Source organism: Aureobasidium subglaciale, assembly GCF_000721755.1.
Source record: "Aureobasidium subglaciale EXF-2481 unplaced genomic scaffold scaffold_0, whole genome shotgun sequence".
Lineage (NCBI taxonomy): Eukaryota > Fungi > Ascomycota > Dothideomycetes > Dothideales > Saccotheciaceae > Aureobasidium > Aureobasidium subglaciale.
The window spans coordinates 1957356-1982835 of NW_013566995.1; the positions used below are offsets into that span (position 1 = coordinate 1957356).

Sequence of the window (25480 nt, forward strand, 5' to 3'; positions counted from 1 at the left end):
TCCCTTCTCTACCTCTGAACCAAACCTCCTCTGCTACAACAATTAACTGTGTGTTTCTACAGCCTTTCTCGCCCTAAATTAGTGCTCAAGAGGTATAATCGTTCACACCAATTCCACATCTCCTTTTCCTCAATCCATAAGCCCGATAACATCAGGTCAACTACTACAGGAAAAACATGACATGTCTTTCATCCTCGATGCAACTATCCCCATATACATGATTCAATGTAGTGACTTTTGTATATTATCTGAATTTCGCTCTGGGAGTGTACATCTAGAAAACACTGGTCATGGACGCGAGGTACGTCTTGGGGTCACTTGTCGTAGATGCTCAAGCAGTAGCAGAGGCATGGGGTCGAAATGCTGGGTCTGGTGGTCCTAGATGGGTGGGGGAGAGGTTGCTGGGAAGGGGAAGGTGAGATTTCCGACAACGAGTTTATAGGAGCAATCTCATTCGAGTGGGCTGTGTGTCCTTGATATGTAGAGGTTATTGTGTGTCTATAAACAGGCTATGAAGGCATAGGGGTGAGAAGAAGTCTCTTGAAAGCCATTGCTCATGATGCTCAAAGCATTGTGTGTTTTGACAGCTCTTCCTAACACGCTTTCATTGCTGATGAAGAATAGTACTTGAGAGACGAGATTCGCCTTGCCCATACCCTGAATTTGAAAAGATTGCAAAAGTAGAAGAAAAACAAAACGTATATCGTACACCAAGGGAGAAGATGAACCCCTTGATCTTTGGGAAAATGCATGAGAGAAAAAAGCTGTTTTTCAGAAAAACCTCACCTTCTTCCCCAGAATATGCTGGCCACCATTCGAATGATTCGTTAAACGTCGCATGATGGTAAAAAAAAAGAAGCCTCCCAACGCCCCACAAGGCCAAATGAGCCCTCGACTTAAAGTTCCCACATGATACCTCGATTCCTAATGCGCCTGAAAAAATGGACAAAACACGAAGTCTAGCAGGGAAGTTCGCTGTGACAAAAGTCTAGACACGAAAAGACTTTGAATGCATGGTGCTTACAAAAAGTACTCTCCTGTCCTTCCTCTGCCTGCGGGGACGGCACGTTTGTGGTCCGGCACAGCGGAGAAGATTGTAAAGTCTGGCTCGAGATCCTCGCCTAACGTCATGATACTGGCAACATTACCACAACGGTAGCAGTAATTTGGTGCCGACCAGACGGTCACGACATCTTGGTTCTTGAAGTGGTATTTGTAGCCTTCGTTAACCAGTTGATGCGCACGAGCAATAAGTTGTAGGCCATTGACGTGATTAAACTGTGATGAATGTCAGCAAATTGGCCAGTGTCAAGGATAAACCTGTATGAGAAAATGGACATACCTCTGTTGCAACCTTGTCACCAAATAGCCAGCCAGCACCTCTGGGACTGACGGCCCATGTGTCGACTTCTTCCGGATCACTCCATACCAAGTCACAGAAAGCGCCCTCGTGTGGGATCTCCTGTGCTCTTGCGACAACACGAATCTGATCCAGAGTACGAATCTCAGGACTCAAGCCGCCGTGAACGCACAGCACTTTGCCGTCTACGATGGCGGCAAGTGCAAGAAAGTCAAAAACCTGACAGCAGGACTTCCACACCGAAGCGTTTCCATATTTGGTCTGACACTCTTCGTAGAAACCATAAACCTGGGTGATTTGTCTAGACTCGTGGTTTCCGCGTACCAAAGTGATGCGATCGGGGAACTTTGCTTTCAAACACATGAGCAAGGTAAAAGTTTCCAGGGAGAAGTATCCGCGGTCCACGAAGTCGCCCAGGAAGATGAAATTCTGCTTTCCGTTGTTGTTACTGCTGGAGCCAGGTTGCTTTTTCCGGGATGCTCCAGGACTACCGCCTAAACCGCTATCGCTGTCGTCGTCGTAATCTTCTTGGTCTGATTCGTCGACGTCACCGCCTCCAGCAGGGCCTCTGTGGTCTGAGCCGCTGCTGCGACTCCTCACGCGACCTCTTAGTTCGCTTCCTTCTTGGCCGTCATCTCCCTCAAAGTCGTCGCCAGCATCATCGGACGCATTCGAAGCAGAAGAAGTGTATGCACTGTCCTTTTGGAAGCGTCGCTTCATCTTGCGCTTGACGCGGGGGTCATTGATCTGGGATGGGGGCTCGATATCGGCGGCGGAGAAGCCCTTGGGTAGTGGTGATTTGGCAGGTTCAGGCTTCGGAGCTTCTGATTGAGGTTCATTGGGGTTGTTGTCGCATGGCATGCCGCCGGCAACGGCAAAGAGCTCCAGCAGGTCGTAGAATTGGCCGTGAATGTCACCACACACCGTGACGGGAGTGTTGACTGGTTGGATGTTGGACTCCTCCATCAGACACTCTTTGACTATCTCGCACAAGCGCTTCATGTCTGCTTCGGGCAGGTATTTACACTGCTTGGCCTGTTCGAGCCATTCGTCGGGGCCGGCACCAGGCGATAGGCGGGCAGGGCCTGGTTGGGGGACTTGACTTTCTCTTGCCATGTTCTGTAGGTAGTTCCACGGCAGGGAAGAGGTGTGGCAGGTGTGGCAGGTGTGGCAGGTGTGGCAGGTGTTGCAGGTCTTGTAGGTGGTCGGTGGAAACAAAAAATGACATGGATCCGTGGACAGCGGCGGCGTCAGCGTGTCACACAGCGGGAGCGAGGGAGCGAGGGAGCGAGGGTCGGGTGGTCAGTGCGAGGCTTCCCGGAGGCCGACTATCTCGCATCCCCACAGGCGCACATGACGGACAAGTGGATAGACTCTCAGGATTCCTCATGACAAGCGACGTCGACCTAGTCCGCACCTAATGCCGCCCAAGCCCATGGTCCTCCTGGCCAAAAAGGGCGCCAACCACCACGCCGACTCGTCTGCTCACCCGCCGCAGCATTCACAGCACTCGGCCAAGCAGAACCACCAGCCCAAGAACGCTCCCCGTCTGAAGCTCCTCGTGCGCCGACTGCCTCCTGCTCTGACCAAGGACGAGTTCTTGGCCACGCTCGGTGAAGAGTGGAAGATTCCTAGCAACAAGATCGACTGGCTGGACTATCGTTGCGGAAAGACAAAGGCTCCCGGAAAGCTGTCTCTACAGTCCCGCGCATACCTTCGCTTGACCAACGAGCAACACATCAAGCCTTTCGAAGCTCACTTTTTGCAGCTCGCCTTCCACGATGCAAAGGGCTCGCACAAGGACCCTCAGCTCAAGCAGCTCTTGCCCTCGTTGACTTTCGCTCCTAATCAGCGCATCCCTACCGTGAAGCAACGCCAGGACGCTCGCCAAGGCACAATCGACCAGGATCCAGAGTTCATTGCCTTCCTCGAGCGCGAGACTCAGCCCGTCACCAAGCCTCTTTCCCTCGATCAGGCTCTAGCCCAGGAAAAGCCAAAGGACAAGGTCTCTTCCACCCCTCTACTGGACGACTTGCGTGAGAAGAAGCAGAACAAGGCAAGGGCGAACCAGAAGCACAAGGAAGAGAAGCAGTCGGACAAGCCTTCGGCTAGAGGCCGTGACCACAAGTCTGACGCCAAACTGCCCGTCAAGGTGCTCGCAAAGGACAAGAAGAACCAGCCTGCTCAGCCTGCCGCTCCGACTCCACCAGCTGCTGCCGCTCCTGCTTCTGGTCGTAAACGCGATCGCGCCGCTCCCAACAACACCATCAAGTCTATGCTGCAGAGGGATCTTGGTCTCAATCCTTCTACCAAACGTGGCGGAAAGGACGCTTCGCCGGCAAATGCTTCCAAGACCGCATCTCCTGCTCCTGCCGCAGAGCCTGCTACCAATCCTGCTACTACTCCGGCTAAGCCAGCCAAGACAAGAGCTAGTCGTAACAAAGAAAAGGCAGCCGCCCAACCCACAGCCCAGGAGAACGCAAAGCCCGCAGCACCTGCTCCAACCGGTATCCTGAAGAAACCAGCTCAGCAAGCAACTCCCAAAGCCCCAAAAGCCGCCAAAGGAAACAACGCTCCCACTCCCACTACCCCAGCACCAACCTCAACTCCCGCTTCTGCCCCTAAGCAACCTAAGAACTCAAACACAAACAATCCCAGCACCACAAAAGCCTACCTCAAACACGCAAACGCCTCTCAAGGCGTCACCGAACCCCTCCTCCTCGCCGCTTTGTCTTCATTTGGCACCGTCGTGAAAGTCGAGATTGACAAGCGTAAAGGCACCGCCCTCGCCGAATTCAAGGATAACGAAGGCTTGAAGGCTGCAATGGCAAAGAAAAGCGTTGCTGTTGCCCAGGGTGCTGTTGAGGTGCTAGAGTATAGGGACAAGCAGGCTCAGGGTGGTAGGAACGCGCAAAGCAGCAATGGAGGCAGAGGTGCACAGGGCAATGCATCTAACAGAGGCAGAGGAGGACGTGCTAGAGGAGGCGGCGCTGCCGCCGCCGCTGCTGGTAACGCCACCCCTGCTGCGACTGCTACCAATGGTAATGGACAAGCTGTCGCTGCAAATGGCAACAAAGGCGATGCTACATGAGTGCCCTCGACAAGGAGCGGAAACGCAACATGCGTACGCTCCTCGATAACATCAGCAGACTCACACCACTCGCCAGAGTCGCGACAGCATTTCTTCCACTGTGAGATGATTCTGGCCAAGGTGCTCCTCCCGGCACACTCAATTTAGCACCCCAGGCAACCTTTGCTACTGGCAGAGGCAGACGAATGGGCTCCACCATAGCTCTTGATATTGCTCCCCAATGGTCTCGAGTTGCTTGGGCCAGCAGGGATGAAAAGTTGGCAGTCCGAGGTGAAGAACGTGCCCCCCTTGTCAGCTCTCGTAGGTGCTCTGCCTCCAAGAACCGCAGGTAGCTCTATGGTCAAGGCCAAAGTCTTCAAAGGCCAAGTAGATCTTGCTTGCATCTTACTTGATGTGACACGACCTTCAGGGGACGATCACGTCTCTACCGAGTCAAGAAGCTATGTAGCAGGAGCGACTTCTGAGAATTGCAAAAGAAATAAAAACATACCTTTCTGAACATCTTTGCTCACGCCTCAAGACACTCAAATGAGTGTTTGGACAAATGCGGTGAATTCATCACTAAACCTGCCTGAACCAGGCGTCACAAATCAAGTCGCAATTGAGCAAGGTGATTGGGTTTAAAGATGTTTGAGTTTCTTCGACGTCGTGCCAAGCCATGAAATCACCCAAGGACCTTCCTCCCAGCCCTCCCTTTGTACTTCATGCTTCATGCTACTCCTCCCCCAGAAAGAATCCAGTCTGCAAAAAGTAGACTGCCATCACCATCCACGAGACAATTTGTTTGTGATTTCGAAAAAGTGGAGAGGGAAAAAAGTTATACGAGAAAGTGCGTTCGAAGAGGATACTCAGAAGATCTGTCTTTACATGATCTCGTCCTCCATGGTGGCATCGCCGACGGCAGGGGCGGCAGTGGGTGCAGGTGCACCGTTGTTGTTGGCGGCAGGTGCAGCGGCGTTAGGGTCAAAGTACTCGCTCATCTCAGCGTCAAGCTCCTCGACAGTCTTGGGCTTGGGGCGGCCAGCGCGAGCCTTGCGGGCACCACGGCCAGCGGCCTTGGTGGCACCACCAGCAGTAGCGGCGGGCTTGGGTGCAGCGGCAGCTGACTTGGGCTTGTTGTTGTCCTTCTTTGCCTTGGGTGCCCTAGAGCGATGGTTAGATAACCTTTTGCAATGCGACAAGGCGATGGACTTACTGGATACGGTCGCCGAGAGACTTGGGTGCTGAGGGGGCAGGGACAAAACTGGCGCCCAGAATGACCTCGACCTAACCGGGTGTGTCAGCAAACGTTAGGCCCAGATACCTATATTCGATTGAGCATACCTTGATGGGCTTTCCGTCGACCTTGACAGAGTTAAGCTCCTTCGCGGCACGTGCTGCGCTTTGTGGCTGAGAGAAGATGATGGTGACGACGCCGACGCTACGGCCGTTCTTGTTGTAGTTGAGAAGGACCTTTTTGACGGGTCCGACTTGTTTTGAGAAGTAGTCCTGAAGGCGAGGTGTTAGTCCACATCTGGAGGCAATCGTTAATCGCGACAAAACTCCAAGATCCGGCAGATGAGAGAGCGAGCTGAGAATCGAATCCAGCAAGCACGTCAATTCTGACGCATGAGCACCAATGAGCAAGCAGCAGATGTTAGTCTTCAACGCCCACTGCCATGAAAATACCGGTTCCCACTTGGGCCTTTCAGGAACGCCCAACCGCATGAAAGCCCGACCTTCGACAGCCATCTCTATCAGTCTGCCCAGAGAACCATGGCCAAATTGACTTTGTCGATCGATACAGGCACACCATGATACCGTACGCAACTCTGCAGACGGTCCCAGTCTGTGAAGTATACCGTAGACAATGCATCTTTGAAGTAAATAGCCCCTGGGGATAGCTGTGTCTGCTGCTGTGCTCACTGATGCTCAATGGGAACTTGTTCAGAACACGATGGTGTGTTCAACCAAGAACGAACCGTGGCGTTTCTGGACATATGTTCGGCCTCATGACCTTTGACGCTTGCACCTAGCTGGATGGATCTGCTTGCCAAGCAGTACATTGCCAGGTATAGGTTTCTCGCAAAGCGCGTGTGCTGCTTCTGTTCCATCTTCGCACTACGTCGAGCCTTTTCGAGCGAGCAAGGTGCTAGGAAGGAGTGCATCAGGTCTGGCAGTACTCAAGAAGAGTATGTGGGTGCTCTCGCCAATCCAAGGAGGGGAAAATGTCGCAACGCAGGTACGATCGAAAGAAAGAGTCGTGCAAAATGGGCCATATCCGCTCGGCCTTGTTCGGTCAACGTACCTTAATCATCTGCTCCGTAACATCGGAAGGCTGATTGTGTTAGCGGATGCCAATCGACAGAGGAGGCGCGTCGACATACCAGGTTGCTGACAATACACTTGCTTTCTCCGTTGGCGGGAAGAGCGGGAGTGGGGGCTGCAGCGGTGTTTGCCTTGGGTTGACGGCCGCCCTTAGGCTTGGGGGCAGCGGTGTTCTTGGTGATACCTCCAGTGGACACTCTGGGCTTGCGGTCGCGACGAGCGGCCTTGCTGCGGGTGCCGGCAATCTCCTCAAGGGACTGGTCAAGCTTGGAAGACATGGTGTATGTTTGTTTGCGAGGAAGAGATGTGTGAGTTATGGATGAGTTTGCGCGGAAACTGGCTACCGTGTTATGACAAGGAAGCTGGAGAAGAGTCGAGAAGTGGCGACGAGGAGGTTATGGGAGAGCAAAGCTGTTGGCTGGCAAAGCGCAGATGCGATGTCTCTGATGGCGTTGAAGTGCAAGACGTGGAGTCGAGCTGGCTGACAGTAGTCTGTGGCTTGTCGCAAAGTCGGCGCGTGAGTGGTGATGAAGCGCGCAAGAGGATAAGACTTGACGCAAAAGTATAAGACGATTTGCGGCAAAGAGATTGGATGAAGAAACACGAGTGAAGGTGTCTCTCGAAAGTTGGTTGGTCTTGATGAAAGTGAGAGGGGAAGGGGGGAGTCTCGTACTGTGAAGGGACGGAGGGAAGCTGTGCCAGCTAGCGCGGAATCAGTCGGCGCTTACTAAACCCGGCTTGGTCTATCATCATCCAACGTGTCAACGCGCTTGCATCTATTGTCTCTTCAATGGACTGAATTGGAAGCAGCTATTGCGTTGTCCGTATCGAACGTCGCGTTGTTTGCATGCACTTCTGCAAACATCGCTCTCTGCTCACTCTCCGCTCGTCTAGTACCAAGGAATAGATTGAGCATCACTACTCGTAAGATATCGTAGTATTGTAATAGTAGGTTCGTTCGGGAATATGCGCAGTAGAAGGAGAATATCAAGCCAGTCCATGCCGTCCACCGCGCCCAACGCCATCTGATCATCGCTCATGTCTAGCTCTTCAGAGCTTCCAGGCGCCCTCTCATCTGAGCGAGCAGCTCCTCCTGGTCTTCTTCCTCTTCGGGCTCATTTGATTGTACAGGTGGAAGATCCAAAGGCTGTGCGTTCGCAGGCAATTTGTCCTTGAGCACCTCGCTGAGGACCTTGTCAACCTCGCTCTCTGCCTCTTCCTCGTCGTCTTCTAAGAGTTCATTGTCGGGAAGACTGTCTCCAATCATCTCCTCGATGATGCCCGCCTTCATCAACTCTTGACTGAGTTCTCGCATAGTGCCTGTCAACTCGGGTAACCGTACCAGTGTGTTGACGTCTTTCATGATGCCAACGCTCGCCTTGATGCTTCCTTCGATCTTCCGCACCGAGAAGGCCTCGTTGATTTGCATGCCTACGCTCTGCAGTTGTGCCTGGCTAGTAGCCAATCTCGCGCTCTGTTTGCGTACTCTGATGAGCTCACGTGCAAAGGTCCGGGTTTCTTGAGCGGCTTGTTTCGCTTGCGACGGGTTACGCTGGGCGCGTTTGGCGGCTTGAGTGATGAAGGTCTTGGTCTTGCCTTCCAGCTGCTTTAGCTTCATGATTTCGCGATCGAGTTGTCGAGTCTGTTGGCGCATCAAGGTATTGCATTTTCTTTTCTGTGATCGTGAGATGGTTTGCGCCAGGGCTATTAGAGGACGAGTGCTGGCTCACCTGCTCCTCGGGGGTAGGGCCCCAGAGGAAGCTCTTCACCGACTGCATGCTTGCGGATGGTATAGATTATGGCACTTGCTCATAGCATGCCGGGTTTGCTTGAGATACGGACGCACGAGGACTGACACGCGAGCGAGGTTAAGTGAGTGAGTTGGGCATTGAGTCGACGGTGCCTTGGCTACTATCGCTATCGGCCAAAGGCTTGGCATACGTGTGTTCCCCGCCATCTCGTCAAAGCTCCTGTAAGAGCTCCCAGCGCCCTTGACAAGACGCCGTCACGATTGGATTATATACAAAACATTAGAGTGATCGACTCTTCCAAGAAAAAGGTCACCAAGCGACATCTATTCAGTGAGTACAGATAATCATGCGGGTCGGCTGTTTGTTGTCTGTTTGCGCGGAGCATGGGCGGGTTCCATATGCTTCGCGTGTATTCTAGACTGGCGACCCCACAGAAACGAGCGACTGACGACTTGCAAAGGTCTTTTCTGGCCAACGCACCCAACCACCAAACACCTTTGTCGCATTTCTCTCAAAACATACAAATCCAACATACACATCATGGAGCAGCCTACCAACACCACCGATGTCAAGGGCTTGAAGCAGATCGTCCCTGAGGGTGAGTCGCCGCCTCGTCAACAATCCAGTGTCGGCGAAACATGCTAACTCCTTTGCGCAGTCACCTGGGCCCAGCGTTCGTCCACCACCGAGCCCGAGAAGAACCACATCTACATGACCATCGTTGTCCCCGATGTCGACAAGAAGAACCTGAAGCTCGACCTGCAGCCCCAGTCGCTCGAATTCACTGGTTACTCGGAGAGCAAGAAGGCCACATACCACGTCAAGATGGATCTTTTCGCCGAGATCGACCCCGCTGAGAGCAAGATCAACCACTCTACCCGCTGGATCGAGCTGGTTATGCAAAAGAAGGACCTCAACGAGGAGTACTGGCCCCGCCTTCTCAAGGACAAGCAAAAGGTCCACTACCTCAAGACAAACTTCGACAAGGTACGCTTTGAACCACCACACACTCGCGATGAAACAATCAATCATACTAACGTAATTTCTAGTGGGTCGATGAGGATGAACAGGATGCCGTTCCCGAGGACGATGACTACATGTCCCGTATGGGTGGCATGGGTGGTGCCGGCGGCATGGGCGGTGCTGGCGGTATGGAGGGCATGGGTGGAGACGGCGGCTTCGGAGGTATCGACTTCTCCAAGCTCGGCGGCGGTGCCGGCGGCGCCGGCGGCATGCCTGATCTCAGCGCCCTTCAGGGTATGATGGGTGGCATGGGCGGTATGCCTGGTATGGGCGGTATGGGTGGCGACGAGGGAGAGGACGATGATGACGATGACATGCCCGAGCTCGAGGAGACCGAGGAGGCCAACGCTGGCGCCTCCAAGTCCAAGATTGAGGAGGTCGAGTAAAGAAGTGGCCCTTTGATACCCGCTGCCACTTAGAAAAAGTAATTATGAACCGCCAATGACGAAGAAGCGCTCCAGCAGCTTTCGCCCATAGACCCGGACGATAATCACCACGAAGGTCAATGAGATACCAAACTAGTTTCTTACATTAAGAATTATTGTTCTTGTACATGATTCTCGCTCTCGAGATTTTACGTATTCTGGTTGAAGTTCATGCTGTATCCACCACTGTTCTCATCTTTGACAAATTGGAAGTTGTTCGTGCTCAGGCCGAAAGGCTTCAGCATAGTGTTTCCAAGGCCCTTCAGTTTACTCATCATCTCTGCCATCTCTTTCGATTTGGCGTCGTCTAGCTTCGGACCAATTTCTCTCATCGATCGCTGCACTGTTTTCTTGTCCAAAGGCGACAACGTCGGAATAGTCGACAGAAACGCATAGTCTGCATGTGTGAGATGCGTATCATGATATAGTTTACGAAGTTCTTACCTTCGTAGGCCCCTTGCAGAGCAGCCCACCCTCCAGTCTCTGATCTAGCCTTGGCTCGTCTCAAGAATGCCTTGACACGGATCTTTTGTACATCGTCTCGTGTTCTGCCACTTTTCTCCAAGGCTTCGATCTTCTCTGCCGTCTCATCGTCAATCTCTTCGACAGCCGATTGTGCCTGCAATTTGCCTCGACTAGCATCTTGTGCCACTTTTGGCTTGGGCAGAGGATCGATTCGCTCCAGGGATTCTATGCTTTTCGTAGCACTGTCGGTTGCTTCTTTCCATTGTTCGGCTTTGATATGGCACGCAGAGATGTTGGAGTGCAAGACGGCAATCTCATACTCGAGGTAGTTGGGGCATGACGAAAGGGCACGATCGTAAGTCTGTACTGCTTCCTCGAAAGATCCGTGAGCGAACAGGGAGTTGGCGTCTGATTTGAGCTTGTTCGACTCTGCTAACAGTGACTTTGGCAATTAGGATGTGATATACCAAGAGACAGTACTGACGACTTACAGCTTCCTCTTCCGGTGAGAAGCGGGAGCCTGTGTGGACATCATGTGATGACTTTGCCGAGACAAAACTTCTGTCGTCGTCTGACGGATAGTCTTCTCCTGACATGGCGGATCTATAACAAGCACCACAAGCAGATTGTCAACAACAAAAAATGACGTATCATTCGCTGCGCATGTGAAGGTCTTGGCACCCTCTATCGCTCCCTCCTGCGACTTTATCGACCAGCGAATCATTCATCTCCAACTTATCGAACGATAGTATCTCTGTCATGGCATCTGAAGGAGAATCGGGTACATCTACTCCCAACTCGCGCTTCACCACTCAGGCGAAATCGGCCGACGACATTCTTTCGGCGCAGACTGTGGGACTTGTCCATCTCGACGACTTTAGGAAACGACGAGCAGATGCCATAGATGCAAAGGAACGAGAAGCACTCGAGTCGGGACGTGCCACTCCTGGTAGTGCAACCGACAGCCCGTACGTATCCCTCCACTTTGTCAAGAAACATCGGCTAACAGAACAAGTGCAGTGACCCGACGTTCAAGCCTTCCAAGAAGAAACGCAAGACAGTCAAGAAGGGCGCCCTGTCGTTCGGCGATGACGGCGACCATGACAGCCAGGATCAGAGCACATCGCTAAAGTCTCGTTCCATCACACCTGCAGCCACGAAAGAGGAAAGCACACAAGACGATGAACACATGGCACCCATCAAGAAGCGCCTTGCTGCCAACGACAATGTCGGCTTCATGGCCAAGTCCATGTCCAAGTCAGCCCTCCTGCGTGAGGCACAGACACGGGAACAGCTTCGCAAAGAGTTTCTCGTCATGCAGGAAGCAGTCAAGCAGACGGAATTCCTGCTGCCGTTCGTCTTCTACGACGGCACGAACATCCCTGGTGGTCAATGCCGCATGAAGAAAGGGGACATGGTCTGGCTCTTCCTCGATCGCGCGAGAAAGGTTGGTGCCGAAGTTGGTGGCAGCGACAAGGCTCGACGTGAATGGGCCCGTGTTGGCGTCGATGACTTGATGCTTGTCAAGGGCGACATCATCGTCCCTCATGTATGTTTCCGCCCTCTCTCGCAATATACGGCTTACTAACGCCTCTCCAGCATTATGAGTTCTACTATTTCATGGTCAACAAGACCGACGGCTACAGTGGACCCCTGTTTCCTCACTCTGCCGAACCAACGGCAACGACTCCCGTCGACACGACGGCTCTAACCACTACAGGCGGTCTCTCCGTACCGACGGCACCATCTAAGATGCCTAAGGTACACACGCTGTCACCCGTCGTTCCTGATGCAGACCTCGAAGGTTTCGGCACGGACCCAAACTCGACAAAGGTCGTCGATCGACGTTGGTACGAGAAGAACAAGCACATCTTTCCCGCCAGTACATGGGAGGACTTCGACCCGACGAAGGACTATACCAATCATGTGCGCAAGGATGTGAACGGTAACGCTTTCTTCTTTTCGTCATGAGCCCGACACCACCATCTTTTGATCTCCAATCTCTTTTGATTGGCTTATTCCTAGTGACGGCATTTGATCGCACTTGGTATTTGCTCAATCACCTTGCAGCCTCCTGCGCGTGGTTTACTGCTTGCAGGAGAGATGAGATCTAGGACCAACTGAAAGTCGTCGCGCTTCGTCTCCACCCTCATGGGAATGACGGCCCCGCATCCGCTGCATGGGACATCGCCTGCCGATTCCTAAGCAGATCGGTAAACATGCAGCTTTCAGAACCCACAGTGGCCATGTTGTGGATGTGAGTAGCCATGATTCGTTCTCGTCGGCACCCAGGAAGAAAACCAACAAGTTTACCCAGTTTCATCGGTCTTTGTCTTCGAGGTACCGCCCTGTCCGTGAGCTTGTGACACCCGAGTACTCGGTCCACCTCTAGTCTCAGCCTATTTTCGCTGCCCTCCCCTGCACGTGCTGGAGCGGAACTTATGCAGCATCCCGCCCGTGTCAGATCCAATCGTGCCATGTACAGCCTTGCACGGGACTTCCAAGATATTTTAATATTCACAAGTCTAGGGCACGACTACGATACTTCCAAGTGTCAAGTAGACTGACATGCTACATCATTCGATGTCCATGTCAAAGCTTCTTCGTCTGCATTCAATCTGGATCGTTGTTGACCAGCGCTTCTGCGGGTGAGAATAGTCATCAACGCACCTTCGCTGCAGCATTCGTGATTTGATCGCCTTCATGGCACAAAAGTCTATCCTTGGATCTCGTCGTCGCACTGCGCTGCTTACTTGAACTTTCAGAAACTCCCGAGTGGAAGATCTCTAAAGTCCGATGCCAGGCACAGAAATATAGTTCTTTGTGCCTGGCAGTCTGATCAGCCCGCTGAGTTGCACAGCGCTTCCGATTTCCGTCGTATGAGTATCTCGACATTATCTTGTAAGCTATTGAAAGCATCGTCTTTCTCATGTTCCGGTGATGTAAGAGTCATTGGGCCAATGTTCGGATGTCATCAGGATTTGAGATTGCAGTACAGCAAATCATTGTCTACACGCGGGTACTTCTCTCTGAATTGCCAATACAGCTTGCATCTTGCATACTGCATTACATTTGTAGCTTGCACGGGAGTTACCTCTGAGCAACTCAGTAGTCGGGTCCATCGAGACTGTATGACCACCACGCGCTAGAGAATGGTAAGCGATAATACGTGCTGCACTGAGGTCATGAGCGGACTGGCATTCACGACCGAAAAGAACTTGAGGTCAAGATATAAAGGCAGCATCTGCCCGCTATTGAAAAAGACCATCCTCAGCATCTCCAGACAAAGCAGTAACAGCCGCAACATCACCAGCCTCTCGCTCATACACTATCGTTCCAATCGCCATCATCAACCTCAAGATGTTCTTCAAGACCCAAGTCGCAGTTGTTGCATTGCTTGCATCGAGGTATGAACCTCGAACAGATATGCAGTCTACACTGAGCTGACATTGAATAGCTTTGCAATTGCTCTTCCCTACGACACTCTCCCTGCGCCCAGCAGCACAAAGGAGATCGAGACCACCTCGTCCTCTGCTGGCTACGGTGCCTTCCCTACTCCTTCTTCCAGTACCTGGGTCGATACCACCACCAAGAAGACTTCCGAGACCAAGAAAACGGAAACCAAAACTTCCGAAACCAAGACTTACCCCGTCACGACATCGAAGTCCTCCGAGACCAAGACTTACCCCGTCACGACCTCCAAGTCTTCAAAGACCAGCGAGACCAAGACTTACCCAGTCACCACAAGCAAGTCCTCCAGCTCCAGCTACTCGAAGAGTTCTTCCAAGTCCTCCAGCTCGAGCTACTCCAAGAGTAGCTCAAAGTCGTCTTCCAAGTCTTCCTCCAGCACCAAAAAGACCTCGGCCACCACGTCTTGCAAGACCGAATACGTGACTTCGACCTCCACCGGCTACATCACCACAGTCACCTACTCGGCCACTACAATCTACGTCCCTTACCCCACAACATCCACCTATCTCTCGACCTCCACCTACGTGTCCACCGGCTACACCACCGTCACAAAGCCAACCACAAAGACCGAAACCAAGCCCGTGGTCACCGAGAAGACTTCTTACTCCACCTACGTAATCACGACTTCCAAGCCTATCGTGGTCACAGAAACCGGCTACACCACAAAGACTGAGACTGGAGTTGTTACCGAGACCAACCCCGTGGAGAGCACAGAGACAAAGACCGTGACTGAAGTCAAGACCATCACTGTCACCAAACCAGAGGTCGAGAGCAAGACCATCACCGTCACGAAGCCAGAGACCAAGACTTTCACGACTGGCAAGCAGGTCTGCAGCACTGTTCCTGCTGTCCCTACCTATGGTGGCGGTGGTTATTAGAGACTGCTGATCTCTCAGTTGCGAGTCCATGAGATGAGAAGTTGAAGAACTTTCTTTTGTTATTGTTATGGTTTGCTCACACACACACACCACACTCACTCTCTTTTATAACTTTGTTTATGACTGGCTTGAAGACTTTTTGCCTTTGGCACACCTTTCTTCGGTAAACCTTTTTCGATTCTTGATTTGATGGACTTTTGATATTCTAACCTTTTTTGACTCGGTAAGAGTCTATTATCTATACTGGCAATGAAAATTACTACCTTATCTATACACTGGTACAGAGATGGGATTCCGATGCACTGCATCTTCTCTTCCTCGTCTTAGTAGTGAAGAATTCGGGACAGTCTTGACGTGAAGGGCAGAGTTTTAGAGATTTGTCTAGTAGAGCCTTGAATCTTGGATTTGAAAGCAAAGACCTTGAGGCACCGCAGTCGTTGTACTTGTCTGACCACACCAGCAATCATCGCCCAAACTCGAGATATTCCGTTTCTTGTCTCTTTCCCACATCCGGAACACAGACCCGGTCGCTTCATTCTCATCGTAAGGGCAAAGCTTAACGCCGGTAAACAAGATATCCTGGAGAACTTTCACATTTAGCCATGATGTAATAACTCACTACGACCCACACTCTCCTCGCGAATGGAGGGCCGAGACAAACTGTGATCCGAGAGAGATCAGAAGTGAGATTTTGTGTCGTTCTTCTTTCAAACAGAATGACCATGCAAAGCGCTTGGGATATGTAATTCTCTTGGGTTCTTTCTGATGGAGACGAGTAACTATGGCCGATGATAGCCTGGGGAAGTCAGAGACAAAAGATCTCTCAAACTTCTCACAATATCGACGTCTATATCTAGATGGAAGAAGCCCTTCCACTCTTCGACTCAAGCTATGCCAGGCTTGTACATCTGGTGGCTGGGAAAGCTCTCGTTTGGATGTAACATTGATATGAAACGATCCGAAGGTATTTCGTATGAATAATGGAGAACAAGTCTCTGGAAAGTGTCTGATAGAGCTACCCTCTAGTTTCATGTTTTGCATCCCTTCTTCGACTTTGGCTTTGTTTCAACTTCTCTAGTATACTCTATTTCCTCCTTCTTGTCCTCAAAATTACCGTCCTCTCAGTTCTTCTTACTCTCGCGAATCACCAATGTGAAAGTTTTCTGCTCTGTAAAAGCTTCGTGCTCCTCCTTCTCGGTGTGTCCAGCGGAACCAGCATCTCCCGTCTCCTCATCTCGGTCTTCCTTTGTAGCAGCAGACATCATCGTCATCTTCTGCATTCTCATCGATATGGTCCATTCCTTCATCTTTCTGCGTTCCTTCTTGTGTGAGATGTGTCCCTGGACGCTTGATCGGAGATGATATGCAATCGTCACAAGATGTTGGACAGAAAGAGCTATCGACGGATGATCGCGGAGCATCGCGTCTCCAGGAAGGAGCGATCACATCGAGATCATTGATCAGAAGCACGTGAGCAGTAGTCCACTTGCGCATACAAATACAAGAGGAAAGAGCTAACGAACATGTAATGTGGCAGTCGCCTGATTGTGACTACCTGTCGTTACTGCCGATAATATCTCGCTTGCCGATTCACTCGATGATTGATTCAGGGTCTCCTCTGTACACTCTCTCCCTGAAATCTTCTATCGCCTCCCTTTCCCTGACGCAGATCATACAAGAGCAGTTATTGATATCATCGAGTAGAATTTGGTTATGCCCGACGAACGGGCTTATTCATCGAGATCTACTGGTAGGATGGTCAAGGACATAGAGATCGCTATTGGCAGAGTTGACTGGAGGGCGATATCACGTATAGGGTCGTCGAAACTGCTGCGTCGACAAAGGGATGGCGTGCTCGCACTTGAGCATAGCACATGTGTGAGACCAGCAAAGATGCATCTGGAAGTGAGGTACCGGAGGAAGCGATCGATCTGTGGGAGGGTCAGCGACCTTCTCCGACGCATCACCAAAGCCATCATAAACGAAATACCGTCCTATTACAATATCAATCACATCTGGTCTGGCGTTTATCATACCATCAAAAGCTAATCAGTCTTGGCAGTCACTTCCTACAAATCAATCATCAACAACAACCAACACCAACATCAACATCCTCGAGTTCGAATCCCTGAACCAGCTGAAACTTTCACCAGTCAACCTTGACAAATGGTCTCTTGATAGACGCGCCCTGTGGAAAGGTGGTCTGGTCACTATCAGAGGCTGGAGGAGTGAAGTCTTTGGGAACATTGGTAGGACAGTGACGAGCGAGACATCGCAACAGGTAAGCATCAAACTCCCCATCCCGTCAGACGTGTGATTCTTTTTTGCTTGAGATGGTCAGTATGAGTCCTGGTACAGAGGTCTGGAAGTATTCCGTATTCGCAAGCTTGCCATATACCAAATATGATATGACCATCAAGAAGTAACGCTATATCCTGTATCAGAAATTCGGAGCTCGCGTGGGCGGTCTTCTAGCTTTAGTGGCCAAGGATAAAATAATGTCCTCTTTCGATTTATCAAGCGACGATCCAGTGCGAGAGACAAATGCACATCTTGTGTGCGTTCTGTACCCAAGCAGCCATGTGCCCATCGGCCATGTTCTCAATAACACTGCCACATCGCCTACACTGTCTGACCCTCGCGTTGGGTGGAATGGCGCACTTGCGTAGCACATCGTATTGTTGCCTTGCCGCTCTTTTATTTGCTTCTTCGTCCTCGCCCAGACCTAGCCATGCGGTGTCTGCAGTGTAGATAGCTACGCCGTCAATCTGGCTCTCGAGCCGAGGTATTGTCTCACTGAATAGTTTTTGTAGAACAGGACTAAGTACCTCAGGAAGGCCAGCATCAACCAGCATGCCCTGCTCCCAGAAACTACGTTGCGGAGGCGAGGACTGTGCAGCTTGATATGTGGCGCGCACATTGCCGTCAACTTCGGCGACGAGTTGCTCGAACTGTCTGAGGTCAAAAGGCAAATCTTGACCTAGCATTGCCTCTATGTTTTTTAATTCGACGCCGTCTCGAATTTCGCCAGAGCGGCTGCTGACCGCCACCTTCTCATGAATCTTGGCGATGCGGCTGGCGAAACTCTTGATGAGGCTCGCCAACATGCCCAACAGTGCACGAGATGTGCTGTTGAGTAACAGATGCAGAGTAGCAGTATTCCTCTCGTGCACGTATGCCAAGATTCTCTCTTTGTCAAAGTTTCCTTTACAAAATCTCATGAGTTCAATCATGTCATCAAAGATCAACGTCATCAAGTCTAGCGACCATTTGACGAGTCCTTTTAGCGAGACAAACAAACCTGGCTCCATAGAGGCCATTCCTCTGATTTGCTGAGTCATGGTCAAGGTCTGTGCGATGTTCGTGCACACTGAGCGAAGATTGAGCAGCACCCAAGCCACTTTGGCAGGGACATCTCGTCGTGAAGGATCGGTGTGATAGCTTATTATTAACTGTGCACTGGCAATTCGGTACAAAAGGCTGTCTTTCATGACCCTGCCTGACTGCACCTTGGGATCGTCGAGTGAGAAGTCGAGATTGCGATTGATCGTACGGAAGATCTCGCTGATGAATCTTCGTCGAAGACTTCTATCCAAGTCTGTCGGAATCATAGAGAGCAGATCGTCGAACCCGATCTGGTAGCAGGTTACAGTTCCAAGTTCGCGGGCTAGCGATACGATAGCGGCTTGCGCGAGATCTATAATGGTCAGTCCTCATGTTGAGAAATGATTAATTCGTGAGCGTACCATTATCTTCTGTAGCATCCTTCCAGCCGTGCAAGTACTCCGCATTATGTAGTTGAATGGTACCATCTGGCTTGGTTATGACGGAGGTTGCTAGACTAGGCGATAGGGAGATATCGACACAATCGGAAGCCAGAAATGAGAATCCATTCTGTGATAGACTTGTGGCTTTGTTCGTGTCTCCATCCGCTGCTATGATTTGCATAGTTTCGCGTGAACGAAACTCGACTGTGCCATCGCTTGCTGCAAAGGCAAATGTATTGTGATAGACATTACTTTGGAGTGTCAGTATAGCCTTTTGTGTAAATACATCGTCCAATCGATGCAGCTTCTGTACGGGCTTAGCAGCAACAGGCTGAGCAGCTGTCGGCTTCAGGTCTTTGAAGCTGTTATGCAATGTGGTATCGGCTTGTTGAAGTTCCCATCTCGATATGATACTGTATTTGCCGCCGTGGTCTTGCGCAGCACTGGTGAAGACGGCTATGACAGTGAAAGTAGTATTATCGATAGCCTGTGACTGTGGCTCGATATGTAATGATGATAGTTGAGCACTTGCTGCTCGGTCTGATGATTGAGGCACACATCGATCCAGTAGTTCAACGTGCAGGATAGCCATTTGAGGACTTATTGTAGCTTTGTGGTTGTTTCCCTCACCAGCGTTGGCATTCCAATTGATCATAATCTTGTATAGACGCAATTGTTTAGATGAGTCGTATGTGACCATCACGAGGTGTTCTGCTAGCATCAGTTCTTTCCTATGGATCTCAGAGGCGGGGATTACTGACGATTGGCCTGGCAGAAGGCAGCATGGGTAAGAATGTCTCCAGAATCCGTGATGTCGTCTAGAGTCATGACGAACTGTGACCACGGCTGGCTGGGTTGTTCGTAGATCAGCTTAAGCTGGCATCTGCGAGTGACACACAGGAACGCTGCTTTGTTATCGATGGGATTCGAGACACCATGAATGTCGTGAAGCCTCATCGTGTTGCTCCATCGACTACCGTCCTTGACGGCAGGGTGAATCAGGGCAGTCTATCGCTCCGGGTCAGACAACTCGCCGGAGGTCCATACTTGAACGACTTACCCGTGTTTGGCCAGCGAGATTCAGTGGAAGCCAGTGAAGGCCAACAACTTGGTTCAGATCGTCGACTGCACTGGTCAGATTGCAAGGACGACGCTCCAGGCTGTTCAATGCATGGGTCAAAGTGAAGAGAGTGAAACGACCGTATTGATCTGCAACTACAAGATCAAGACCCGAGCTGCTCCATTCTACGTGGGTAAAAAAGGCATCTTCTGAAGCATTAACTTCGGTCTCGCCGGACAGAGCCCATTTGGTGGTCTTTCTGTCGCGGTGAAGAGCACGCACAAAGACTTTGCGACAGTCTGCAGATATCTGTGCAATGCAACTTGTCCTGGACCATGCTAGCCTCCTGAAGAGGGTTACTGAATATCCTGGTTGACCGGGGGATAAAGAAAGAAGACTTACTGGCAGCAGCCTACGATGTGAGAACGTTCGATTCGTTGGAAAAGAGCATCAGTATCGAGCGAGGCAGCGATAGCAGCGTTGATGCCATCTGCATCGGCATCGCCAAACAAGTCGTCAAGACTGTCCATGCATGCGACAACGACTTTGTGTAAGTGTACAGGCTGAGCACCCGAACGAAGTACGGAAGCTTCTCGGAAGAAGCAGGCTTCAGATCAAAATGAAGCAAAATGAGTAGAAGGCGGTACTAGCGGCTTCTCCGTGAGGAAAGCGGCCTCCCTAAGAAAGAACGACTTTTGTGATGCAGAAGCAACGACTTACAACCGACAAGGTGGTACGGCGGCGTGTGCTGGCTATAGACGGTTGACAACGAGTATGGAAGGAATGCGGAAGGTGGACTGTAAGAAACGCCAAGGATGAAGTCACTCGGTCACTCTGTCACTCTCAGCGACGGCCAAAACAAACAGGCGTTTTGGAGAAGTCGAGCGGGAGATGCGACTTCCCGCGGCGTTGCCGATGCGATGCGTCTTTGGCTTCGACTGTCTCACGACTTCTCCGCTTCTGCTCTTTGCACGATTCCTTCTCTCACCTTTCTCCAGCGTCTTCTTCCACCATTCGCATTGTTCTTTCTCGAAGGCACGTGTCGCGCTGCCATTCTGTTTCCTGTTATTGTGTCGCTCCATTCAACCAATGGACGCTATTGTCGGGTGATTCCACAATCGACAGCGGCCTTCCTGACCGCGCGCCCGACTTCTTGACGCAGCTCCCTCGTCGTCGACAATAGCTGCTATGGACGGCTACGACTCGGACGGCAGCTCGTTATTGAGCTCGCCAAAGTCCCCTACTCCTCCTCCTGAGCTGCAAAAGAATCCCTATCCCTCTCCGCCCCGTTCGAAGCACTCGTCGCAATCTGCCTCTCCCTCTCCCGACGACCGAATGGACGCTTCCGACAGTCAACCCCCAGCCAAACGACGCCGAATTAGCGAAAAGCCTACACGCTCCACCGAGTACCTCGACTTGAGCAAAGGTTTACGACCCGACGAGAAGACCCAACTAGATCGTGTCTTGAACGTCTTGCACAAGCGTCAGAAGATTGTTGTCGTCGCCGGTGCCGGTATTTCCGTCTCGGCTGGCAGTAAGCCCACACTCCTTTTCGACTTCGCGTCGGAACGTCACTAATGCCCCACAGTCCCCGACTTCCGCTCCTCCACTGGTCTCTTCAATTCTCTCCGCGCCCAGCACAATCTCAAAGGTTCTGGAAAGGATCTCTTCGACGCGTCGCATGTTTACAAAGATGCTTCCTCCACCGCGTCATTCCACCAGATGGTCCGAGAAATGTCCCACATGACCAAGTCCGCCCAGCCTACTCTGTTCCATCAGATGCTGGCCACGCTGGCACAGCAAGATCGCCTGTTACGACTCTACTCCCAGAACGTCGATGGAATTGACACGTCGTTAGAGCCTTTAGCGACGCGTATACCTTTGCAGAAAGAGGAGGGGAAATGGCCAAAGACCATTCAATTACACGGCGGACTCGACAAGATGGTCTGCTCAAAGTGTCACGAGCTGTCTGATTTCCATGCGGACCTTTTTGACGGTCCTGTACCACCTGTCTGTACCAACTGTGAGGAGCTTAACAGGGTTCGCACGGAAGTAGCCGGAAAACGCAGCCACGGTGTCGGTATGCTGCGCCCTCGTATGGTCCTCTACAACGAGCACAACCCGGATGACGAGGCCATTGGTACTGTGACGCGTGAGGATCTTCGCAAACGTCCAGATGCCATTATCGTGGTTGGCACGACTCTAAAGGTGCCTGGTGTCAAGAGAATTGTACGCGAAATGTGCGCGACTGTACGCGACAGGAAAGACGGTGTAGCAATCTGGATCAACGCAGGCTCTGAACCTTCTGGCAAGGAATTCGAGGACTGCTGGGATATTGTGGTGAAAGGTACCTGCGACGAGATTGCCAGACATGCTGCCCTGAGGCAGTGGGACCAGCCAGATATTGGCATTCCTGTGACTGAAGAGGTGTTGGAAAGAGCCCGCCAAAACCAACCTCAGATTCCGATAGTACGGACATTCAAGGCTCCACCAAAGGACTATACTCCTATGCCTTCTCCGCAAGCGCCAGCGAGTACTCCTCTCACTGGACGCCGTCACGCCAACATGGTCGACAACTCATTTACCGAGGAAGAAGATCTTGTCGATGTCGAAACACCTTCCAAACGCGCAGAGAAGAAGCCCACAGCCTTCAATCTGCTGGGCAAGCCAAAACCACTCACCAAAACAAAGCTTGCGTCGAAAGCTTCTGGCACAAAGAGGAAAGCCACTACGAAGAAAAACACGTCAAAGAATGTGCTCCCGGAACCACAGATCAGGATCGATCAGACGCTCAGGACGACAAAAACATCTGCAGCTGCAGTCAAGGCCGAAAAGAATGCCAAAAATGGTGCAGCTTTCGACGATGTACCGACAAAAGACATCCGCCTCAATTCACCACGATCCAGGTCATCAGACAGACTTGCCAAGGCCTAAGCATCAGTGGACATAACGCGTTTCATGAACTGGTAATATTTTTCCTTGGACCCGCCCTCTGCTGTACTTCTAGCGGTCTGCATGGCTCGAGAGTTTTGGCGTTTTCGTTGCCTGTACGTGGCACAATCTGGCTCGGTGGAAAGGATGCATCACAATCCTGCATATGCATGGAGTCGAGGAGTAGGTGACTCTAGCCGTCTTTGGGGGCCTGGCTTTTTTGTTTTTCTTCGCTTTTTTACTCAAGACATTAAGATGGTGTCTTTTTACAATTTTCGCTAGACGCTACATTTGTGTCTCTATTCTTACTGGTACCATAAAGCTACTCACGAATTTTCAGAACTTCTTCGAACCAGATCGTTCTTCGCAGGTCGAGTCCGTGAGCTGATGTAAAGAGTAGGCACGTAAACTGCGGGGAATCTTGACGCCATCGAACTCGAGCTCCCAAAGGTCAAGTCATCTTACCTACCTAATTTACCTACCTTCCTGCTCTGATAGCTGACACCAGATTCAAGCAACTGATCTGAAGTCCGATAGGCTTCTCTCCCACAGACTAACCGGCTCTTGTCTTTCCAATTCAACATGTCCAATAACAACGACATCAAAGCATTCGCAGATGCGGACGGCCACTTTAGACGTCAGAAGTCCACATTTCGCGACCACATTTCCAGAGAACCAGGAGCTGAATTTCCACCCGAAAAGGATCGTTATGTAAGCTTTTGCTCAGCTATTTCGCATTGACATCGACATCACCGGGCTTGGTGTCGAGAGACCAAGTAATAAACACACACCTAACAAAAGTTCCATAAACAGGTCCTATACATAAACTGGGGCTGCCCTTGGGCCAACCGCACGGCCATCGTCCGCATGCTCAAGGGTCTCGAATTCATCATCGAATTGGTAGTCATGGACTATGAAATGTTTCCCGATGGCTGGGGATACACAGGAGCTCACGGAACCATGCCTAAGGATCCTCTCTACGGTTTCACCCGTCACCGCCAACTCTACGAAAAGGCATCGCCAGGCTATACGGGCCGTGTCCTGGTACCGACACTTTGGGATAGGAAAACAGAAACGATTGTCAATAACGAGAGTTCGGAGATTATCAGGATGTTCTTCACAGAGTTTGATGGCTTGGTGGAGGAGAAGTATAGAGAAGCTGCTCATCCTCAAGGTGGATATCTTCCCGAGAGCTCGAAAGAAAAGATTGAGGTTTTCAATGCATGGGTGTACGACGACATCAATAATGGGGTATACAAGACTGGCTTTGCGACATCTCAGGAAGCCTACGACGAAAACGTCGAGAAGCTATTCGCAGCTCTCGATCGCGTGGAGGCTCACCTTGAGAAATCAGAGGGAAAGTTTTTATTCGGGAATCATGTTACAGAAGCTGATATCAGATTGTTTCCGAGTATTGCGAGGTTTGATGTTGCGTATTATACACTGTTCAAGTGTAATCTCAAGATGATCAGGCATGATTATCCGAAGATAGAGAGGTGGTATAGAAATCTTTACTATGATGATAACGAGTATACAAGAGGTGGTGCGTTTCGGAGAGCGACGTATTTTGATCATGTAAGTTTTCTCCGTGGTCAGTCTGGGCTCTTACTGATGCTTGATAGATCAAATGTGGATGTGCTGGGGCGAAAAAGGTGCAGGTGGTGCCAAAAGGGCCGGTGCCAGATATTCTACCTCAGGACACTTGAGAACATTCGACCGCTACGCAGAAGGGTAACCTGGGCAAACGATGGCATACAGAATGGCAGTACACGAAGCGAAGATATATGAACCAGATTGCAAGGTTTTCGATAATCAAGAGTCTCAGGCCAGATGCGTGGCCGCCTGGATCTACATGCTGTCAAGAAAAGGTTGCACAGTCGCGTCCTGCGGCAAAATCGTCGTCCTCACGTCAATGTTGGCATCTTCACAAAATCCAGTCATATCTCACTCTCCTGTAAACATACGCACGCACTATGGCTCGACCGAATGTGGTTTTCGGTCCGGTGGTCTTCCTTGGCTTATCCGTATCCGTCGCAAGTATGAGCCGTCGGACTCACACACGACCAAACTATCGAGAAGCATATTCAACTCGTCGGCAGGCCCATTGCGATCGAGGAGCGAAGGCCCGAGATCAACGAATATACTGCTTCAGAAGATCTCGGATGATGACAGGGAACCCTTCAAAGCAACCCGCGGCGACAAAAAGCGTCGGCTTTGTAGTCAAGATTCCCGCAGACTATTTTCGCAAAATTGAGAGGTTTGTAGAGGATGGGTGGGAAGATGACGATCGCGATCTCTATGAGCACATGACAGTACCTGCCCACCACTGGCGTGACCTTCAGGGCAGAGATCCTGAGATCCTGGTTACTGATGACGGAGGGCAGTGAGTCTCGCTTTCGGGATCTCTACGACACGGTGGTGACAAATGGGAATAGTAAGGCCCATCTCGAATGGTGGGTCCGACTTGAGGACGACTGCAATTCTAATGAACACGTTGATCGCATCACAAAGCGCAACCGACTATCTTTTGAAGCTGTGCCGTAATAGCCACTCCGCGTATTTCGACGACGAAGAGCAAGAAAGAATCATGTACTCTCTGATCCGCGACGACTTCTGCGTTCGTTCTATCGAGCCTAGTCGTAGGTACATGTTAGTGGACGAGGCAGATGGGTCTCACAATGTGTGTTTTTAAGAACGTCTAAGCTAGCCACCATCGCGCTAACATCTGCCCACAAAGGAGCTTTAGTTCACGACGGAACGATGCGAACAAGATGATGAGGCTACAGCTGTGCTAACCAATATGTCAATGTAGGAACCCAGGTTCTGAGCGTCCGTGACGACCTCGCCAGCAGATAGCATAAATACGACTAGGGTTGTACCCACGACGAGAATGTCGAAGGGTAGATCCGTAGGCACGGCGATAAGATAACGAGATGCCGCAAAACTCCACA

General features: G+C 51.1%; 12 protein-coding genes across 12 annotated transcripts; 7 read left to right on the plus strand and 5 right to left on the minus strand.

Moving 5' to 3' along the window:
* Positions 1-1020: 1020 nt before the first annotated feature.
* Positions 1021-2476, minus strand: AUEXF2481DRAFT_747 (uncharacterized protein; the record flags this gene model as incomplete). The annotated part of the gene is made up of 2 exons (XM_013493808.1): positions 1021-1278; positions 1343-2476. The coding sequence occupies 2 exons, from the start codon at positions 2474-2476 to the stop codon at positions 1021-1023; spliced, it is 1392 nt and encodes a 463-aa protein (XP_013349262.1).
* A 304-nt stretch (positions 2477-2780) lies between these two features.
* On the plus strand, positions 2781-4451 carry AUEXF2481DRAFT_748 (uncharacterized protein; the record flags this gene model as incomplete). Its single annotated transcript, XM_013493810.1, has 1 exon — positions 2781-4451. The coding sequence occupies one exon, from the start codon at positions 2781-2783 to the stop codon at positions 4449-4451; it is 1671 nt and encodes a 556-aa protein (XP_013349264.1).
* An 863-nt stretch (positions 4452-5314) lies between these two features.
* Positions 5315-7036, minus strand: AUEXF2481DRAFT_749 (uncharacterized protein; the record flags this gene model as incomplete). The annotated part of the gene is made up of 5 exons (XM_013493812.1): positions 5315-5594; positions 5647-5717; positions 5775-5939; positions 6739-6768; positions 6818-7036. 5 exons carry the CDS (start codon positions 7034-7036, stop codon positions 5315-5317), a joined length of 765 nt encoding a protein of 254 aa, XP_013349266.1.
* Positions 7037-7800: 764 nt separating this feature from the next.
* AUEXF2481DRAFT_750 (uncharacterized protein) lies at positions 7801-8536 on the minus strand (the record flags this gene model as incomplete). Its single annotated transcript, XM_013493813.1, has 2 exons — positions 7801-8433; positions 8489-8536. 2 exons carry the CDS (start codon positions 8534-8536, stop codon positions 7801-7803), a joined length of 681 nt encoding a protein of 226 aa, XP_013349267.1.
* A 130-nt stretch (positions 8537-8666) lies between these two features.
* Positions 8667-9950, plus strand: AUEXF2481DRAFT_164090 (uncharacterized protein). The gene is made up of 5 exons (XM_013493904.1): positions 8667-8839; positions 8970-9107; positions 9168-9496; positions 9559-9631; positions 9756-9950. Exons 2-5 carry the CDS (start codon positions 9050-9052, stop codon positions 9770-9772), a joined length of 477 nt encoding a protein of 158 aa, XP_013349358.1. The 5' UTR covers positions 8667-8839; positions 8970-9049; the 3' UTR covers positions 9773-9950.
* A 94-nt stretch (positions 9951-10044) lies between these two features.
* On the minus strand, positions 10045-11041 carry AUEXF2481DRAFT_35111 (uncharacterized protein). Its single transcript, XM_013493905.1, has 3 exons — positions 10914-11041; positions 10402-10864; positions 10045-10354 (listed from the first exon to the last, which is right to left on the minus strand). Exons 1-3 carry the CDS (start codon positions 11016-11018, stop codon positions 10107-10109), a joined length of 816 nt encoding a protein of 271 aa, XP_013349359.1. The 5' UTR covers positions 11019-11041; the 3' UTR covers positions 10045-10106.
* Positions 11042-11181: 140 nt separating this feature from the next.
* Positions 11182-12393, plus strand: AUEXF2481DRAFT_753 (uncharacterized protein; the record flags this gene model as incomplete). The annotated part of the gene is made up of 3 exons (XM_013493815.1): positions 11182-11390; positions 11443-11971; positions 12022-12393. 3 exons carry the CDS (start codon positions 11182-11184, stop codon positions 12391-12393), a joined length of 1110 nt encoding a protein of 369 aa, XP_013349269.1.
* A 1389-nt stretch (positions 12394-13782) lies between these two features.
* AUEXF2481DRAFT_25146 (uncharacterized protein) lies at positions 13783-14771 on the plus strand (the record flags this gene model as incomplete). The annotated part of the gene is made up of 2 exons (XM_013493906.1): positions 13783-13829; positions 13880-14771. 2 exons carry the CDS (start codon positions 13783-13785, stop codon positions 14769-14771), a joined length of 939 nt encoding a protein of 312 aa, XP_013349360.1.
* A 2516-nt stretch (positions 14772-17287) lies between these two features.
* Positions 17288-20128, minus strand: AUEXF2481DRAFT_755 (uncharacterized protein; the record flags this gene model as incomplete). Its single annotated transcript, XM_013493818.1, has 5 exons — positions 17288-18468; positions 18518-19249; positions 19300-19546; positions 19599-19944; positions 20001-20128. The coding sequence occupies 5 exons, from the start codon at positions 20126-20128 to the stop codon at positions 17288-17290; spliced, it is 2634 nt and encodes an 877-aa protein (XP_013349272.1).
* Positions 20129-20933: 805 nt separating this feature from the next.
* On the plus strand, positions 20934-21962 carry AUEXF2481DRAFT_61265 (uncharacterized protein; the record flags this gene model as incomplete). The annotated part of the gene is made up of 2 exons (XM_013493907.1): positions 20934-21132; positions 21187-21962. Coding segments are annotated over 2 exons (975 nt in total), but the record flags the coding sequence as incomplete, so codon positions are not given.
* Positions 21963-23111: 1149 nt separating this feature from the next.
* On the plus strand, positions 23112-24235 carry AUEXF2481DRAFT_45608 (uncharacterized protein; the record flags this gene model as incomplete). Its single annotated transcript, XM_013493908.1, has 3 exons — positions 23112-23240; positions 23343-24104; positions 24188-24235. 3 exons carry the CDS (start codon positions 23112-23114, stop codon positions 24233-24235), a joined length of 939 nt encoding a protein of 312 aa, XP_013349362.1.
* A 134-nt stretch (positions 24236-24369) lies between these two features.
* AUEXF2481DRAFT_164019 (uncharacterized protein) lies at positions 24370-25161 on the plus strand. Its single transcript, XM_013493909.1, has one exon. It carries the CDS (start codon positions 24503-24505, stop codon positions 24914-24916), a length of 414 nt encoding a protein of 137 aa, XP_013349363.1. The 5' UTR covers positions 24370-24502; the 3' UTR covers positions 24917-25161.
* The last annotated feature ends 319 nt before the right edge of the window (positions 25162-25480 follow it).